Genomic DNA, 19528 nt, shown 5'->3' with positions numbered 1-19528 from the left:
CTCCAAATGCTCCCTTGTAGTCAACCCCTTCCCCCAGCCTCCAATCATGGTGTGCCAGATGCTGCATAGTCTTCTGGAGTGAGGAGGCTCCCCTGTGTTGTATCTTCTTTCTGGTGGCAGTGTACTGCTCCATCGGGAGCCTGGACCCGGGGCTACCGCAGGATTTTAATGGCAGAGGAGGGTGCAAAGCTAGCCCTGGAACCCTAGGATGACTCATCACTGCCTGACCACAAGCCAGAATTCCTTTGACATGTTGGCTTCTATCTCATTGAATTTATGCAGACTTTTGATTTCTACTCTAAGAAATCTATGTTTAGCCCTGGCCAGTTTGGCTCAGCAGTTGGAGTGTTGGCCCACGGACCAAACAAAAAGAGTTTTTGGTTCGATTCTGATCAAGGGCACATACCTCAGTTGCAGTTTGGTCCCCAGCCCATGTTGGGGTCATGTGGGAGGCAACCAATCCATTTGTCTCTCTCACATCGATGTTTCTCTCTCTCTCTCTCCCCTCCTCCCCCCCGCCCTCTCTACCGCCCTCCTGCCCTCCCTCCTCCCTCCCACTCTATCTGAAAATAAATGAAAAATATCCTCAGGTGAGGATTTTAAAAAATAAATAAATAAAATGTATCTATGTTTATTAATTTAAAAATAACCAGTGATCTCTTTCTTACCTCCCTTTCCCCCACTATATGAAGCCATACTTTATCTGTGGCTAATAGTGGTCCTTTCACAGAGCTGGGTACTATTTTCCTTCAGAGACAGGGGTCCTTTCCAGGACTTTCAAGACCTAATGTGAAAATGGGTTTATATACAACACAATTAGGAGGTAACTTTGTTCCAGGGAGGGAATTTCTATTGGGTTCCATTATGTCGAACACCACATCACCCCTCCTCACTCCTGCACTTGAAGTGTAATTGGGTGTGCCCATGTATGATTTGCATGCTGTATTTTCGGATCACATCTGTAATCAGGCCCAGGAGCACCTAGACTCTAAACTACCTGGCGTATTTAGGCAACTCTCAGAAGCCGTGTGTGGCAAGACTCAGCATTACTTCAGGGTCACTGAATCTCTTAACGCGTTATTTATGGGAGAATGATATACTTCTGTCTTGCTCAATCCCTCGCTGCTGTAAAATCATAAGACAAAATTAGAGCTGGAAGGGTGGGGATCGGGGAGTGGGTGTTGGTTTGAGGTGTGGCAATCAATGCAGTCCCTTTGTGTTAAGAAGAGAGGAAACGGTCTCAGGGACTCACTGAAAGATGGCAGCAGGGTTACAGTTAATGTTTATAAGTTTCTTAAAAGCAAGGATGTGGAGCTTTTGAATTCCATTTTCAGGTGCAAATCATTCCAGTGGCTTCAGCCATCATCTAAATGTTGAAGGCTCCCAATCTGTATAACAAACCCAGAAGTGTCTCCTGATATCCAAGCCTCTGCCTACTGGACATTTGCACGGAGATGTCCCCAGCCACCCAGAGCCTGCTCCTGCCTTCCTTTTCTCAGTCAAGTCAGATTCCTAGGAGCTGCCTCTCCCCCTCCCTTAGGGCCCAGTCAGCCCCATGGCCCCTGACTCCTGTCTTGCCAGGATCTCTTGGACCCATCACCCCCCTGGCTCTTCCTCACCACTGCTTCCCTCCCTAGTCCAGGCCTGGACCCTCAAAACAGCCGCTTGTCTGGTTGCCTGCACTCAGCCTGCCCTTTTCCAGTAATTTTTCTTGTGGCTTGGGAGTAATGTTTCTCAAACACAAATCTGATTGTGTACCGTCATGATCAAAGAACATGTCAGTGGTTGCTGCCGTTCTCACGATCAAGTTTAGTCTCCTATAACAGAGCTTTGAGGCTGTGGAACTGCCCCTTGATTGCTTTGCCAACTTCATGTATCACCATTCCCTGCCCTGCCCTCTCACACAGAATTTCTTTCTCTTAGCTGATTCCTATTTTTAGTCAGTACTCTGTGCAGATGCTCCTGAGACAGGAAGCTTTCCCTGAATCCTTCCAAAAGCCTGCATTCTCTCCCTCCAGTGAGAATTTGCCTCTCTCATTCTTACTTGTTCTTTTCCTCATGATGGCTTCTGATCCACATGGTAAGAGCCTGTTTACTTGTCTGTGGCCCTCAGTGGACTCTCAGCTTTGCAATTCATATTGAAAACATTTTTTTAATGATATTTTTTTTCTTTATTAGAGAAAGAGGAAGAGAGAGGTAGAAACATTGATTGGGCGCCTCCTACATGTCCTGCACTGGGGATCAGGCCCACAACCTGGGCCTGTGCCCTGACTGGGAATCGAACCGGCGACCTCTTGGTGCCTGGGTCGACGCTCAACCACTGAGCCACACTGGCTGGGCAAAAACATTTTTTTAAAAAAACGAAGTTGAAGTTAGTGTATGTCTGGAGAAGCTGTACCTTCAGTATTTCCAAGGCAAAGCTCCCAGTGGAGCCACCTCAGCCCCCATCCCAGTGGTGGACAAGACACAGCTGAACACGAGATACTTTTCCGCTGAGTTCACCCTCTTTGGCTCAGTCCTGAGTCTAATGTGAGGAGATATATTCTGAGGGAGACCATTCACAAGATGGATTCCACTTTTTCTCACTCAGGCCATGGAGAGTAAGCTGCTTGTTGGAGGGAAAAATATAGTAGATCATACAAATGAACAGCAGAAAATCCTGGAGCAGAAACGGCAGGAAATTGCAGAGCAGGTAACTTTTGATTCTTTTCTGGGAGACTGTTGTGGGTTAAGGCGAGTTAATGCTACAAAGCAAAATATCTCTTGTATTAGACGACTCAGAGGGAATGGAAACGAGCTGTGGTAGCCCCTTCTAGTGGGAGACTCTGATCTGGAGCAGCCCTGCCCTATATTCTTGTATAGACATTGTCTCTAGGCAAGCTGATGAATTTTGGAATGTTGCTCAGAAACGCCGAGAAAGAGAAATCCAGCAACAGATGGAAAGTCGAGATGAGGAGACCTTGGAACTTAAAGAGACATACAGCTCATTGCAGCAAGAGGTGGACATCAAGACCAAAAAACTCAAAAAGGTATAAAAGGCATGAGGCCAGGCAGAGGTGTCCTGAGACTTGGGGGAAAGGGAGAGCTTGTCTGGAGGGCCGCCCTCCTCATCTGCCTCTCCCCTGGGTCCCAGCTCTTCTCCAAGTTTCAGGCAGTGAAGGCAGAGATCCACGACCTCCAAGAAGAGCACATCAAGGAGCGTCAGGAGCTGGAGCAAACTCAGAATGAGCTCACCAGAGAGCTGAAACTCAAGTAAGTTCTTGGCATTTCGTGGTGCCCCCGGCCACTTGCTGGGTGGTTGTTTGTTAAGTAACAAATACTTCTCTGAGCACTGGGCTGCTTCTCTCCAGCTCATCTCCTGCCACTTTGTCTATTGTCTCTTTATTGTTAAAAAAGTCACTTTCTGTCTCTGGGCTTCATCTGTTAACTGAATGATTTCACCAGCTGATCTCCAGGTTTCCCTCCACTCTCCCTTCCTGAAGCTTTTCAAGACTCTGGCCTCACCTTTATCTATTGATAAGAAGGAATCTTTTGTTAACTAGGATTTTCTGAATGGTATAGTAAACACCCAAATATCCATCACCTAGATTCAATGACAGACCATCTTTGTCATCTGTATTTCATAAAAATATTTTAAAGCAAATTTTACCTCGTGTTATATCATTCCTGTATACTTACACACATGACCACAATGTTATTTTTAAAAAGCTTTGTTGAAATACAGTTCACCTATTTGAAATATACAAGTCAGTTTTTAAAAAATGTGTATTTATCCTGGCCAGGTAACTCAGTTGGCTTCAGTGTCATCCCCATACACCAAAGTTGCGGATTTTGATCCCCAGTGAGTACACATACAAGACACAACTAATGAATGTGTGAATAAGTGGAACAACAAATCGCTCTCTGTCTCTCTCTCACTTTCTCGCCCTCCCTCCCTCCCCCTTCCTTTCTCTCTCTAAAATCAATAAAAAAAAAATACATGTTTATAGGCTTGTAAAACCATCACTACAGTCTGATTTTAGAACATTTTGTTCCCCCTAAAAGAAGTCCTGTACCAGTTAGCAATCACTCCTCATTTCCTCCCCCTACCTATCCCTAATCTACTTTCTGCCTCTATAAATGTACCTATTCTGGACATATAAATGGAATCGTATAATATGTGGTCTTTTGTGACTGGTTTCTTTCACTTAACATGCTTTCAAGGATCTTCCATGTTATTGCATGTCAGTGCTTCATTCTTTTCTTTAATCCTCACCCAAGGATTTTTTTTTTTTTAATCCTTACCTGAGGACATTTTTCCATTGATTTTTTTACATAAAGTGGAAAGGAGGGAGGGAGGGAGGGGGAGAGAGAAACATTGATGTGAGAGAGAGATATCCATTGGCTGCCTCCCACACAATTCCAACTGGGGTCGGGGATCGAACCTGCAACCAGGTATGTGCCCTTGACCAGGAATCGAACCCATGAGCCCTCAGTTCTTGGGCTGATGCTCTAACTGCTGAGCCAAACCAGCCCGGGTCCAGGATATTTTTCCCATTGATTTTTAGATAGAGTGGAAGAGAAGGAGGGAGGGGGGAGAGAGAGAAACATCATTTTGAAAGACACACATCGATGGTTGCCTTTTGCACCTGGCCCTCATGGGCCAGGGATCCAATCCAGAACCCAGGTATGTGCTCTTGACCAGGAATTGAACCCGTGACCCCTTGGTGCACAGGCCATTGCTCTATCCACTGAGCCACACCGGCCAGGGCAATACTTCATTCTTTTTTTATGACTGAATAATATTGTATTATATGGATATACGACATTTTATTTACCAACTTATCGGTTGATGAACAGAATGATTGAGTTCCATTCTTTGGTTATTATAAATAATGCTACTATGAATATTCATGTACAAGGTTTTATATGGACATGTTTTCATTTCTCTGGGATATATACCTAGAGTGGAATTGCTAGGTTATATGGTAACTCTGTGTTTAACTTTTTATTTTTTAACTTCACCTGAGGACATTTTTTGCATTTATCCTCAGATAGAGCGGGAGAGAGAGAGGAGGGAAGAGACAAAGAGAGAAACATCAGTGTGCGAGAGACATATTGATTGGTTGCCACCTGCACAACCCCAACCGGGGCCAGGGGACAAACTGAAACCAAGGTACGTGCCCTTAGTGGGAACCGAACCTGGGACTCTCTGGTCCTCGGGCCGACGCTCTAACCGCTGAGCCAAACTGGCCAGGGCTATTATCTGTCTTTTTTATTATAGCTATCCTAATGGGTGTGAAGTGGCATCTCATTGTTGGTTTGATTTGCATTACCCTGATGGCTAATGATGTTGAGCATCTTTTCATGTGCTTATTGGCTTTTGTATACCTTTTGGAGAAATATCTGTTCACTCATTTTATTTATTTATTCATTTATTTTTATTTTAAATATGTTTTATTGATCTTCTTAGATAGAGAGGAAGGGAGGAATAGAAATATCCACATGAGAGAAACATCGATCAGCTGCCTCCTGCACACCCCCTACTGGGCATTGAGCCCGAAACCTGGGTTTGTGCGTTCCCTGACCAGGTATGGAACCGGGACCTCTCAGTCTATGGGACAATGCTCAATCCACTGGTCCATACCAGCTAGGCAATCCTATGCCGATTTTAAAATTGGGTTATTTATTGGGTGTTTTTTTTTTTAACTGAGTGGTAAGAGTCCTTTACATATCCTGGATACAGGTCCCTTATCTGATATGTGATTTGCAAATATTTCCTGTCATTCTGTGGGTTGTTTTTTCACTTTTTTATTTATTTTTTTCTTTATTAATTTTAGAGAGAGAGGAAGTGAGAGGGAGAGAGAGATAGATACATCGATGGGAGAGAACATTGATTGGCTGCCTCCTGCATGCCCCCCACCAGGGATTTGGCCTACAACCTGGGCATGTGCCCTGACCGGGAATCAAACCAGCGACCTCTTGGTGCATGGGTTGACGCTCAACCACTGAGCCACACCGGCCAGACTTACTTTCTTGATGGTATTTTGTTTTTAGCCTAAAGATTTTAATATTGATGTAGTCCAATTTATATTTTTCTTTGTTGCTTGAATTTATGGTGGTGTACTGTATCTAAATTTGCCTATTCTGGACATTGTATATACATTTATAAATGAAATAATACGACCTTTTGTGACTGATTTCTCTTACTTAGTATAGAGTGTTTTCAAGGGTCAACATGTTGTAGCATGTTTCAATACTTCATTCTTTTTTATTGTTGAATAATATTTTGTTGTATGGGTATACCACATTTTATTTATCCATTTATCAGCTGATGGACATTTGAGTTGTTTCTACTTTTTAGTTATTATGAATGATGCTGCTATGAACATTTGTGTACAAGTTTGTTTATGGACTTTTGTTGTTTTTTATGATATTTTTTTCTTTATTGATTTTTCGAGAGAGAGAAAGGAAGGAGAGAGAAGTAGAAACATCGATGAGAGAATATTGATTGGCTGCCTCCTACATACCCCTTACTGGGGATTGGGCCCAAAACCTGGACATGTACCCTGACCAGGAATCAAACCAGTGACCTCTTGGTGCATGGGACAACCCTGAACCACTGAGCCACTCCAGCCAGGCTATGGACTTTTCTCCCTCCTGCTCTATCTGAAGATAAATTAAAAAATGTCCTTGGTAAGGATAAAAATATATATATATTTATATGTTTTTATTGATATTTTTAGGGACAGAGGAAGGGATAGAGAAACATTGGTATGAGAGAGAAACATCAGTTGGTTGCCACATCAATCAGTCCCACAACCTGGGTATGTGCCCTGACTGGGAATTGAACCAGCAACCTTTTGGTCCATGGACAACGCTCAACCAAATGAGTCACACCAGCCAGGGGGAGAAATAATGTCTCTCTCTCTTTTTTTTTTTTATCATTACCTGAGGACATTTTTGCATTCATCTTCAGATAGAGCAGGAGGGAGAGAGGAAGGAAGAGAGAGAGAAACATTGACATGAGAGAGACACGTTGACTGGTTGCCACCCACATAACCCCACCCAGGGTCAAGGACAAACTGCAACCGAGGTACGTGCCCCCAGCGGGAACCAATCCCCGGACTCTCTAGTCCGTCAGCTGATGCTCTAACTGCTGAGCCAAACCAGCCAGGGCCGAAAAATAATTTCTTAAATGTCAAATAAAATGAAGAGAAAATTTTATCTCTCCAGAATATCTTTTCCCTAAAGAAGGCACTTATTGTTATAGCTCTTATATCTTTTAAATAAACAGTGAGTCACCCTGTTTTTTACAGCCAGTACCTTTTACCTCTTGTGTTTGTTGTACGTCTCTCACGTTAACACCCCTTTGGCACTGTACTGTTCTGAGGTTTTGAAAGTGAATGCAGAGATGTGGCAGGAAACTGTTATCACCATGGTGAGACACAACCCAATGGGCTCCAGTTTCATTATTTGCCATGTTCCCTGGGCACCTCTCATGTAGATTCTTCTCAGGAATGTTCTTCATTCTCAGAAGTCTAAGGGCCTGAAATTAATTTGTTCCTGCACTTTGTCCTGGTGATTAGAATGTGAAATTTTTCATCTCTGGCAATCATCCAGAGGATTGGAGGAAGGCAGTGTAATTTCTAACCTGTTTTTAGCATGTTGGAAGTTAATGAGCTGGGTTAGCAGTACTAGTGGCCCTTCAAAAGGCACTTCATATAGCACAGGTTCACTCCAATGTAGTCTCGGCATCACCTCCCTCTTCAGTTCTTTCACCTCCTTGGGCAGAAGTGACCTTTCCATATTCCCAGGGCAGACCACTGTCAGCACCTGTCATACCTAAGAGTGCTGCACTGTTACCTGTCTGTCTCGGGCAGGGATCAAGTGTCATTCATGTTTGTATCCCATTTTTTTATATGATGGTGGGCTCATAGTACCTGCTTAATAAATGTTTGCTGAGTGACTTGACTTATCTGCTCATTCACTACACATGGGGCCAGATAGCCAACACTCCACTTGTATTCTTTTTTTGTATTCACTCTTGTATGTGTGCTCTTACAGGCATCTTATTATAGAAAACTTTATCCCTCTGGAAGAAAAAAGTAAAATTATGAATAGATCCTTTTTTGATGAAGAGGAAGATCATTGGAAATTACATCCTATAACCAGACTGGAGTAAGTCACTGTTGACTTTAAGTAGACTTCAAAGTGGGGAGGAGGGAAAGGATGTTGACAAGCTGGACTTGGCCAGAGGGGTATGGTAAAAACAAAATTTCATTCATTTAAAGTTGGAACCAATTGCATCTCTGATTTTGTGATGGCCATAGTTCCATGAGATAAAAGTTTGATAATGAGTGTGGTATTAGGATTTGGGAGACTTTGTCATGGTGAACTAATGACCTTTCCCAAGTTCCTGCATTTCAGCTTCCCCAGCTATCAAGTGAAACATGCTAGACCAAATGAGAGGCAGTACACAGGTGTTATCTTGCGTGTCAGTCTGACACGGTGTTGAAAAGGACTCGCAGTATAAGTCTGCATCCTGCTACAAAAATGGGAGATGTCTGCCAAGGACACAGGGGTGGGGAGTGTTGACAGCTATGCTTCATGCCTGCCATCTAAGAACTGGATGATGACTCAGATCTCTTCCAGCTTAAAAGGTGCATGACACTCACGTTTGATTCAGAAAGCAACTCAAGCAAAAAGTACAAATAGCTCCTGCATCATTTCCATGTCGGCCCTCAGTCCAGAGAATCACTTGCTTCAGGTCCTATTTAAGCAGGCTTAGAGTCTTCTGAGTGCTGGTTCCACAGGACCAATCCTGGGACTGTGGAACACACGCCAGCTAGGGCTTTAACCACTGCAGTCCATTTTCAGGAATCAGCAGATGATGAAGCGGCCAGTCTCAGCTGTGGGATATAAGAGACCACTGAGCCAACATGCCAGAATGTCCATGATGATTCGTCCAGAGGCCCGATACAGGGTGAGAAGATTGTTCTTGTGTTGCTCTCCTCTCTCTCTCTCTCTTTTTTAAAATCCTCACCTGAGGATACTTTTCCATTTCTCTTCAGATAGAGTGGGAGAGAGGGAGGGAGAGAGAGAGAGAACAATGTGAGAGAGACACATTGATTGGTTGTCCCTGGCACACGACCCAACCAGGGCCGGGGACCCAACCTCAACCGTGGTACATGCCCTGGACCAGAAGAGAACCTGTGACTCTTTGGTCTGCAGGCCGATGCTCTAACTACTGAACCAAACCGGCCAGGGCTTGCTCTTTTTTTTTTTTAAACCAGAGAACATATTTTTATTTTATTTTTTAAATGAAATTCATTGGGGGACATTGGTTTGTAAAACCATACAGGGTTTCAAGTGTACAACTCAACAAAACATCATCTGCACACTGCACCATGCGCCTACCCCAAGCAAAGTCTCTTTTTTTGTTAATCCTCACCCAAGGATATTTTTTCCATTGATTTTTAGAGAGAGTAGAAGGGAAAGGGGTGGGGGGGGGGGAGAGAGAGAAACATAGATGTGAGAGAGACACATCGATTGGTTCCTCCTGCAAGACCCTGACCTGAGCCAGGGATCATACCTGCAACCCAGGTACATGCCCTTGACTGGAATTGAACCCAGGACCCTTCATTTGCAGGCCAGTGCTCCAACTGCTGAGCCAAACTGGCCAGGGCTCTTTCCTTTTTTTAAATTATTATCTTTATCGTTGAGAGTATTACAGATGTCTCCCCCTTTTTCCCCTCATAGCCCCCCTCCACCTGATTCCTGCCCCACCCTAAGCCTTTACCATCCTATTGTCAGCATGGAGGGACCTAAAGATTATTATGCTAAGCAAAATAAACCAGTCAGAGAAAGACAAATACCATATGGTCTCAGTTATATGTGGAATCTAATGAACAAAATAAATTCACGAATAAAATAGAACCAGAAGCATGGAAACATGGAACAGACTGACAGATTTCAGAGGGAAGGGGTGTAGGGGAGGTTGGAAGAGATTAACCAAAGAGTTTATATGCATATATGCATTGCCCTCTCCTCTCTTTTTTAGAAGAGTTTAGATTCATGTAAACCCTTAGACACCATTCTGCAAAGTCACACAGTTTTCATCCTGACTCTTTCTAGAGGCACCTGAGGAAATGTATATTAATTGAACAATTTTAACAAATAATAAATAACAAATTAAAAAAACAGTTTCACCCTGGCCAGTTTGGCTCAGCAGTTAGAGCATCAGCCTTTGGACCAAAGGGCATGTATCTGGGTTGCAGGGTCAATCCCTGGCCCTGGTTGGGGTCCTGTGGGAGGCAACCTATCGATGTATGTCTTTCACGTCTCTCTCCCTCTCCCTTCCCTTCTCCCTCTCCCTCTCCCTCCCTCTCCCTCTCCCTCTCCCTCTCCCTCTCCCTCTCCCTCTCCCTCTCCCTTTTCCTCCCACCCTCCCTCCTTCCCTTTCACTCTATAAAAAATCTATGGAAAAATATTCTTGAATGAGGATTAACAAAAAGGGGGGTGGGGAGAACAATACCAAGTAATTATAAAGAAAAAGGTAAAACAGAATGAGATTTAGAAAATCAGGACTGGGGAAGGAGAGTACAAGCATCCTGTCCATAATGGCCAATAAACATTAACAATAAGCTTTAAAATGGCTCTGTGGTTGAGCTTCTACCCCTGGACCGGGAGGTTGCTGGTCAGGGCACATGCCTGGGATGCCGGCTAGATCCCCAGGGGGGGTATGTGGTGGCAGCCAATCGATGTGTCTCTTTTGTCGATGTTTCTCTCTCTCTAAAAATCAATAAAAAATACATATATTTAAAAAGGCTCGCCCTGGCCGGTTTGGCTCAGCGGTTAGAGCGTCGGCCTGCCGTCCAGAGAGACCCGAGTTAGGTTCCCCCTAAGGGCACGTGCCTCGGTTGCAGTTTGTCCCCGGCCCTGGTTGGTGGTGTGGGTGGCAGCCACTCGATGTGTCCCTTTCATGTTGATGTTTTTCTCTCTCTCTCTCTCTCTCTCTCTTCCTCTCTCTCCCTCCCACTCTGTCTGAACAAAAAATGGAGAAATGTCCTCTGGTGAGGATTAAAGTAAAATAAAATAAAATAAAATAATAAAATAAAATAAAATAATAAAATAAAATAAAATAAAATAAAATAAAATAAAATAAAATAAAATAAAATAAAATAAAATAAAATAAAATAAAATAAAATAAAATAAAATAATAAAATAAAATAAAATGGCTCTGTGGAAAGACTGGAAAGAATGTTGGTGTCAGTGACAGGAGATGGAGATGTATTAAAGAAGTTACATTACTTCCTTTTAACATAATGTGGGTCAGTCATGTAATTATTTTTTATTAAAAATTTTTTTTTTTCCTTATTGATTTTAGAGAGAGGAAGGGAAAGGGAGAGAGATTTAGAAACATCAATGGGAGAGAACATCAACCACCACCTCCTGCATGCCCCTCACTGGGGATTTGGCCCACAACCTGGGCATGTGCCCTGACCGGGAATTGAACCAGGGACCTCTTGGTACATGGGTTGACGCTCAACCAATGAGCCACGCCGGCCTGGCAAGTCATGTAATTATTTAAAGTGCCATAATTAAGGCCAGTTTAATGACCCAAACATATAATTATACGGTATTTATAAGCACTTGCTGTGTGCTAGGCACTGTTCTCAGTGCTGTATTGCTTTCTGTACTTGAACCCTCCCACCTAGTCTATGCAGTACTCCTGTAGGTAGCTGGTAAGTGGATGAACTGGGAGACACAATGTATTGTTAAGTTATAAAACCATTGGTACTGCAAGTGGATATATGAATAAAAAAAAAAATCAGGCCCTTGCTGGTGTGGCTCAGCAGTTAGAGATTGGTGCACACACTGGGTTCGTGGGTCTGATTCCCAGTCAAGTGCATGTACCTAGGATGCAGCTTCAATCCCCGGCCCTGGTCAGGGTATGTGCTGATGGCAACCAATCAGTGTGTCTCACATTGATGTTTCTCTCCCCCTCTCTCCCTCCCTTCTGTTCTCTCTAAAAATCGATGGAAAAAATATCCTTGGGTGAGGATTAACAACAACAAAAAATACCTGGGGCATTATATATCAAAATGTGAACTGGTTATCCCTGGTTAATGGATGTGCACTCAACTTAAATTTTCTTCTTTTTGCTTATCAGTATTTTATAACTATCATTGGAGAACCTGTATTATTTTGATAATGAAAGATTTTCATTTAAAATGTTTTTAAGTCTCCCTTGGCAGCCAGAGTAAAGTAGATTAGGATTAGTTAGCTCCTCAGGTGCTGTCCTTCCTGGCACTAAGTTATTTAAAATAAAGGAAAAAAAAGCAAAAAAGATGTATTAGATGGGGTTTTATATAGTAAATGAGTGATGTGTCTGACAGAATCCTCAGAAGCATTTTTCTAGCAGTTTCAGAGGGTTCATATTTTGCCCATTATTTCATGTCTTAAGCCAAAAACATGCTTTTAAAGCCTACAAATCAAATATGTGGGTTTCCAGGGTGCTAACCTGATCCAAAGGTAGACTTTAAAGTAGTGGCTCTCAGATGTCTTTAGCAGTAGACGCACTCCATTAAGAGAAATTTTAAGCAGTATCTCAGTGTATAAAATTGATCCCACTCCCTCTCCTCACCTTCTCCCAGAAATGGCCTCACCTGCGGGCCCCGGAGTGCTGGGGCCTGAACTCCACTGAGTGGGAGGAGCTAGAGGACAAGATGTGTAACCTGGGTTCTTTTCCCCTATGCACTTGCCTAGGGGAAAGTATGTATGAGCTAGGAAAAGGCTCACTACAGGATATCAGTGAAGGAATCCATCCACAAGGCCAATTATGAGGCAGGGCCTTGACTGATTTTTATTTTTATTTATTTTTTTAATTGATTTTTAAAGGGAGAGGGAGAAAGAGATAGAAACATTGATGAGAGAGAACATTGATTGGCTGCCTCCTGCATGCCCCCAACTGAGGACTGGGCCTACAACCTGGGCATGTGCCCTGACTGGGAATTGAACTGGCGACCTCTTGATGCATGGGTCAGCAGCACTCAACCACTCAACCACTGATCCACGCCAGCTGGGCTATTTTTATTATTTATTTAAGTTTTTTTCAGACTGACTTTTTTTTTGGTTAATCCTCACCTGAGGATATTTTGCCATTGATTTTTAGATAGAGTGGAAGGGAGGGAAGGAGAGAGAGAGAAACATTGATGTGAGAGAGATGCATCGATTGGTTACCTCCCGTAGGACCCCAGTCACTGGGGATGGAACCTGCAACCCAGACATGTGCCCGTGACCTGGAATTGAACCTGCAATCCTTCGGTCTTCAGGCCGGCACTCTAACTGCTGAGCCAAACCATCCAGGGCGCCAGACTGACTTTTTTTTGTGTGTGTGTGGTACATGCCCCTAGCAGGAACCAAACCCAGGACTCTCTGGTCCACAGGCCAACACTCAACTGCTGAGCCAAACTGGGCAGGGCTAGACTGACTTTTATTTTTTTATTTTTTATTTTTTATCCTCACCCGAGGACATTTTTCCATTTTTTGTTCAGGTAGAGTGGGAGGGAGAGATAGGAACAGAGAGAGAGAGAGAAACATCGACGTGAAAGGGACACATCTAGTGGCTGCCACCCGCACAACCGACCAGGGCCGGGGACAAACTGCAACTGAGGTACGTGCCCTTAGCGGGAACCGAACCCGGGTCTCTCAGGACCGCAGGCCGACGCTCTAACCGCTGAGCCAAACCGGCCAGGGCTAGACTGACTTTTAAAATGTGGTTACAAGCACATACACTGCCACACACACCCTCCATACACATACACCATACCTGCCTTCTCCCCTTGGCAACCTAAACATTCGTCAAAACTGCTGTAGGTGGTGAGATTATTGGTTATTACTGTTTTCTTCCTTATACCTTTTGTGATATTACATTGTTGTCAATAAATGGGTTTTACTTAATTTATTATTTACTTAGGGGGTAGTACATGTTCATTGTTCAGAAAAAAAATTTTTAAGGAAAATAGCGATAAGCCTAGAGAATAAAAATCATCTGTAATCCTGCCAAGAAAAAGAATTATAAAAACTACATCACTTCTAGGCAGGTTCATGGTAGGCTCTGAGTAGCAAGCAATTTGCAGTTCTGTGTTTGGAGGGGTCTACATTGCTTGTACTTTGTGTCTGATTGGAAACCAACCTAGCTGGTTTTGGCTATGCTTCTGCAGGCAGAGAACATCGTGCTATTAGAGCTGGACATGCCCAGCCGGACCACCAGAGACTATGAGGGCCCCGCCATTGCCCCCAAAGTCCAGGCTGCATTGGATGCGGCTCTACAGGATGAAGATGAGATACAGGTGGATGCGTCATCCTTTGAAAGTACTGCAAATAAGAAATCCAAGGCCAGGTGAGTGGCTCTTGATGACTTGTGTTTGAACAGAACATGTTTGAACAAGAGCACATGTAGGTAGAGGGTGGCAAGAGTGCTTGTTTATCATAGAATGCTTTACAGGGTACACCAAAAACATTGCCATTTTACGCCTGTGTTTATTCATTTATTACACAGATATTTATGGTTCAGGCATTATGCCAGGTAGACTGAATACCAGAATGCCTAACGTGCCCGGTTCCTACTATAAAGAGCATGTGTCTAGTGAAACAGGGAACAATTCTTTGGTTCCCATGAGGTACCAGGGACTTAATTTGGTGCTAAATTAGAAATTCTATCATATTAAATTCTGAATTAGAAGTTTAAAGAAAACAACTGGGTGAAAAACCAAAAATGGAAGAAATTGTACCTGGAAACTTAGTATTTTTTGCCAATTTGGAGAAGACAGTCAAGATTTTATTTAAATGGAAGATCAATTGCTGAGAGTCAGAGTCCCTTCCCTGAGGTTTCACACCTTGGTTAGCAGGTCATGTTGGCCATGTGCGTAGGGTCAGGCTTTGCCAGACTGGTAGTTTTACAGCTGAAGGTGTACTGGTCTATAGGCCATTGAGGAAAGGCCACCTCGAAATGTTAGTGGCACTTGATGGGAAAGGAGTGTGATCTGTGTTGGTGACAGAAATGGGATGTGTAATGTGAACATGTGCTTGACTTTTGCAGGCCTAAAAGCGGAAGGAAGTCGGGATCCTCCTCCTCTTCCTCAGGAACCCCTGCATCTCAGCTTTATCCACAGTCTCGGGGGCTGGTTCCAAAGTAAAGCCAGTTCCTGCTCTCCCGGGGTATAAACAGCATTTACCTTCTGAGAGAAGAGATGAGCAGATACCTGCAGAGAGGACTCCAGCCCAAACTCAGAACCATTCCCCTGGGGAGAAGTGATGGCCTCTTTGCAGATTAACCAACTTAATCTGGCTGAAAGGTGCTGGTCCTACTCTGGCACTCAGCTCCTCTGGGCAACGTCCTTTCATTAGCATCTCAGAAATGCATGGATAAGGTAAAGTGCGGTAGTTGAAGTAGAAAGCAAGAGAATGACCAGTGACCTTACTTCCCTTCTCCCTTGCCTTCTCCTCTCCCTTCCCTTGCCTCCCCTTCCTCTCCCCTCTCCTTTTCTAGCCTGTTCTTTACACTGGGCTCCCTACTTGTTGAACCGAAGGGCAGAATCAAGAGTTACCTTAGCAGGACCAAATCTTAGAAGCCTCAGGAGAAAATGACAGTGAGATTGAGAAATGAAAGCCCTGGAACTTGAATAGGTGCTTGTTCTTGTAGGTTAAAATGAGATATCTCATTTGGATCCAAGTCCCCAGTGGGCATGATCCATGTTCCTCAGTGAAAAGTGGATCTGCTGAATGAGGAAATGTTTTCCAAGGAAACTACCAATTTCTGCTCCTGAGGGATTAATGTTGGAAGCGATAGAAATCACATCCCCTTTGCCTCCTCGAAGGATTTAGAGAAGCAACTTATTTAAAACCTCAAAACCATGACCATCCTGTCAAAGACGTGAATCTGTAAACTGATGCCATGTCCATACACCATGTCATTTTCCTCTTCATTTGTCACCATCTTTAGCCAAGTGTACTCTGAACACCCCTTCCTAGGCCCATCTTCCTCCAGAGCATGCTCTGCAGTGGGCTTGTTTTGTGGGAGAAGGGAGGCTGGCTCTGCCTTCTCTGATGGGACAAGAGTAGGAGAATGAGATATATGGTGGCACTTTTGAATTCCCCACTTTGTTCCATACTTGCATAGAGAGCATAGGGTGACTGGACAGATGTGGAGACAGAGACGTGAGGCTCATGGCAGTGTGAAGGGAAGACATAACAGGTGGAAGCAAGGGAACTCTGCCTGCCTTCAGCTGAAACTCACCTAGTCCTGGAACGGTGCCCCCCTCCCCTCCCCACCCCTCCACGGGCAGACCCTAAAGTGGTGGGGAGGAGTTGCTGTGTGACTAAATAGGCTCAGAGGAGAGAGTTAGAAATTCCCCATTTACATATACTAGTTTGGTTTATAAGTTTTAGTTCTTTGTATTATTGTAATTCAAAGCTTCATTTTATGTTGGTCATTAGGTGAATGTTACTCCTTTCTCCCTCAAGAAGCTCATAAGTGTGTGTGGGTGTGCAAGCACAGCAGTGCCTATGTTCTTTGAGTGTGTCCATGTGTGTCTAAGAGAGAGAGAGAGACCCAGAACTTGCCCAATTTTAGAAATACACTAATGTACAGTTGTTGCCTTTGTCTGTATTAAAGGCCCATTGAATGACTAATCCAGGCTGGAAGTGCTCCCAAGTGGGTGTCCACGAGCCAAGCCTGAGGGGATAGTATGAGTCCCCAGGTCTGCCACACTGGTGTACCTTGCTGGCATGGTGCCTCAGGAAGGTGGCAGCTCAAGTGGGCCTTGAGTTATACTTTAACTCCGCTGCTCAGTTCCCATGGCACATTTCTGGATCAGAACCTGTGGGAAAGAGGAGATACCAAGTGCAATGTCTTAGCATTCTACAAATGGAGATCTGTCTTCCGGCAGCCTATCTCCTTTTTAGTTACCATTCTTTCTGAACCCAGGGCCCTTTTCAGTAATTCCCAGAGCATAATGGAGCCTTCCCTCATCTTCCTTGGGATCAAACCCTGCTTTTCTCTTTACTACCACTTTACCTGTTTGAATAAGATGGTTATCTGCCAGTTCCACCTGTCTCTTGCACCACATTTTTTCAAAGTTAGTATGAATACTGTAGGTTGAAAATATTCATCTGGTAAATCTGAAAACAACATTGCAGATAACAGAATTCCTTAATACCGATGTCTCAAGGTGGCTATTCTGACCAAGCGTGGTTGCGTGACCATAGAACTTTTCTAAGAAGGCAAAAGAAGAAAGGCAAGTTGACGAGCAGGGTTAATAAAATAAGCTTGCCTTGTACTCAGCCGTGTTCATCTGGTGGTCTATGAAAAAAGTGGAAGAACACCTGAGTGGAGGTGAAGCTATCCCTTCCCAAGCAGTCTCCGGTGCTTTTCTTCTCTCAAAGTGGATCCGATAAATATCTGAATAGAGCAGACAGTAGAATATCTTCCTGCTACCAGAAAGCTGCTGCTTTGGGCTCTGAACTGAGCCAAATGTGTGGAGGACCTCCCAAGCCCACTGAGGGACCAGGTTTTCCTATCTGTAGTCATGTTAGAATGTTCCAAGCTCTCTGAGGGCCTTCGTGTCAGCAGCAGTTAGTGAAGTCTGGAAGCCAGCCTAATGGCAGCTAAGATCATCTGAGAGAAGGAGTTTGAGACTGTGTGTGCAACCCTCATTAGGCGCCTTTTTGCTCTGACCAGTAGGAATGTGTCTGGCTTCATATTTTAAAGTCACATGTCTCCCAGACCCCTGGATCCAGAATCCAAGGCCAGAAATCTAGGCATGAAGCACTTTTTTAAGACTCTGACCTAACGTTGGATTGTCCCCGTCGAATGCCTGCCTGCATGCTGCTTGAATTGCACCACCCACACCTCCATGACCAGGGGCGTCAGAGAGTTCTGCAGCTCAGGCGTGGGCTACTTTCTGCTTTTCCTGTCTGACTCTTGTAAGTCCTCCCTAACTGAATATAAAATTGTTGCCAAGTTGCTGAGAAGTGTCGATTCCCTGTTGTTAACATGGGCTATCAGTTCTGCCTCACATTTCCCACTTGAGGTCAAGGCTCACTGTATGCAACACCTTGGGCCATCTGAACACCATCAGTGGACAAAAATGGGGCTATTAATATACTCTAGAAGCCATAATCAAAATGCTCAGAGGGAACTGGATAAGAATAGTGGGTCTGGCTATTGTCTATCTCACAAGGTTTTGTCTTGTACTGTTCAGAAATCTGCCACCTTTCTCCCTGCCTTTGTTTCTTGAATGAAATGCTTTTGAGGTTATTTATGAAATGAGTAATCCTAGTGCAGGAAGGAGGCAATGGGCTTTATGGCTCCTTAGAGTTACTATTGATCTTGACCTTCTCTTTGGCTACCTTTAGACAAAGAATATGCCAATACTTGGGGCTCTAAGTTTTATGATATTTATTTGTATCATCTCTTTGTCTAGGAATGTAAAAGTGATTCTAAACTAAGATGTGTAATAAAAATCAATCAGATTTATTGTACCTACAAAAAGGTGTCCTCATAAATGACTAACTCTTTTGAAAATGATATGCCGGTGACTATTACACTGCTGCTTTCTTTAAACATTTTAATTTTTCTAGAGAAAAGGAGGGCGGGAGTGGAAATGGCCATGAGCCTCCACGTTAAGCCAGTATCCTTGACCAGGGCTGCAAGCCAGCACTCTCTCGCCAGCTGGGCCTGCCGTCTGTGGGGATGTGCTGGGGTGAGGCCAGGGCTCAAGAAATTGGAATACTGGTATTTAAAAAATATAGCAGCAAGGTAAAGGGACATAAAATGAAGCAAGACAGAGTGAGAAATAAGTGCTTCTCATGTTTTTCCATGGAGGTTCTTGAGACCAACCTGGGCAACAGGCATGAAATGTCTTTTAACTATAGTGGATTTTTCTTAATTTTAAAACATTTATTACATATTATACTTTAAAATATGCCTTTTTTTCCCCCCTCTTCAGATAAAGTGGGAGGGAGGAAGAGAGAGAAACACTGATGTGAGAGAGACACATCAAGTGGTTGCCACCCACTGGACCCCACCCGGGGCCAGGGACAAACTGCAACTGAGGTACGTGCCCTTAGCGGGAACCGAACCTGGGCCTCTCTGGTCCACAGGCTGACGCTCTAACCGCTGAGCCAAACTGGCCAGGGCTAAAATATGTCTTTTTTAACCCAAAAAATATTTTATGTTATTTATCATCAGGGGGAAAAAAAGAAATACCAGAAATGGGCCATATGTTCATCTTATGGTTTCTCATATTTTCAGTCCTGCCGAAGTATGCCCCTGGGAGTTTGTGCTTCCTGGTTGAGAAGTAGGGACTGAGTGGAAAGAACACAGACCCTGGTCGCTGAGCTGAGTCTGAATTCTGATTGTGTCTGCTTACTAACCATGTGACCATAAGGAATTTAATTTACCTCTCTGAATCTTGGGGTCCTTGTCTTTAAAATGGGGTAATAGTCCCTATCTTGCATGACCACTGTGAGGATTAGTAAT

The 19528-nt window shown here is 43.9% G+C and overlaps 1 protein-coding gene across 2 annotated transcripts in view; it reads left to right on the top strand.

Moving 5' to 3' along the window:
- The window catches only part of KIF3B (kinesin family member 3B), a 30305-nt gene that overhangs the window by 6598 nt on the left and 4179 nt on the right, over positions 1 to 19528 (top strand). Inside the window, exons 3-9 of one of the 2 annotated variants that reach the window (XM_036245129.1) lie at positions 2591 to 2692; positions 2907 to 3029; positions 3134 to 3252; positions 8047 to 8160; positions 8860 to 8965; positions 14208 to 14386; positions 15086 to 15416. In XM_036245129.1, coding sequence (XP_036101022.1) covers positions 2591 to 2692; positions 2907 to 3029; positions 3134 to 3252; positions 8047 to 8160; positions 8860 to 8965; positions 14208 to 14386; positions 15086 to 15182 — 840 coding nt within the window. In that variant the 3' untranslated portion in view covers positions 15183 to 15416. Of the gene's footprint in view, positions 1 to 2590; positions 2693 to 2906; positions 3030 to 3133; positions 3253 to 8046; positions 8161 to 8848; positions 8966 to 14207; positions 14387 to 15085; positions 15417 to 19528 lie in introns of those variants that run through there. The other variant, XM_036245130.1, reaches the window with a different exon arrangement.

The sequence above is a fragment of the Molossus molossus genome, unplaced genomic scaffold (assembly GCF_014108415.1).
Source record: "Molossus molossus isolate mMolMol1 unplaced genomic scaffold, mMolMol1.p scaffold_m16_p_6, whole genome shotgun sequence".
NCBI classification, from domain to species: Eukaryota; Metazoa; Chordata; class Mammalia; order Chiroptera; family Molossidae; genus Molossus; species Molossus molossus.
The sequence above is the reverse complement of the archived record's forward strand: the minus strand, read 5'-3'. Positions and strand labels throughout refer to the sequence as shown.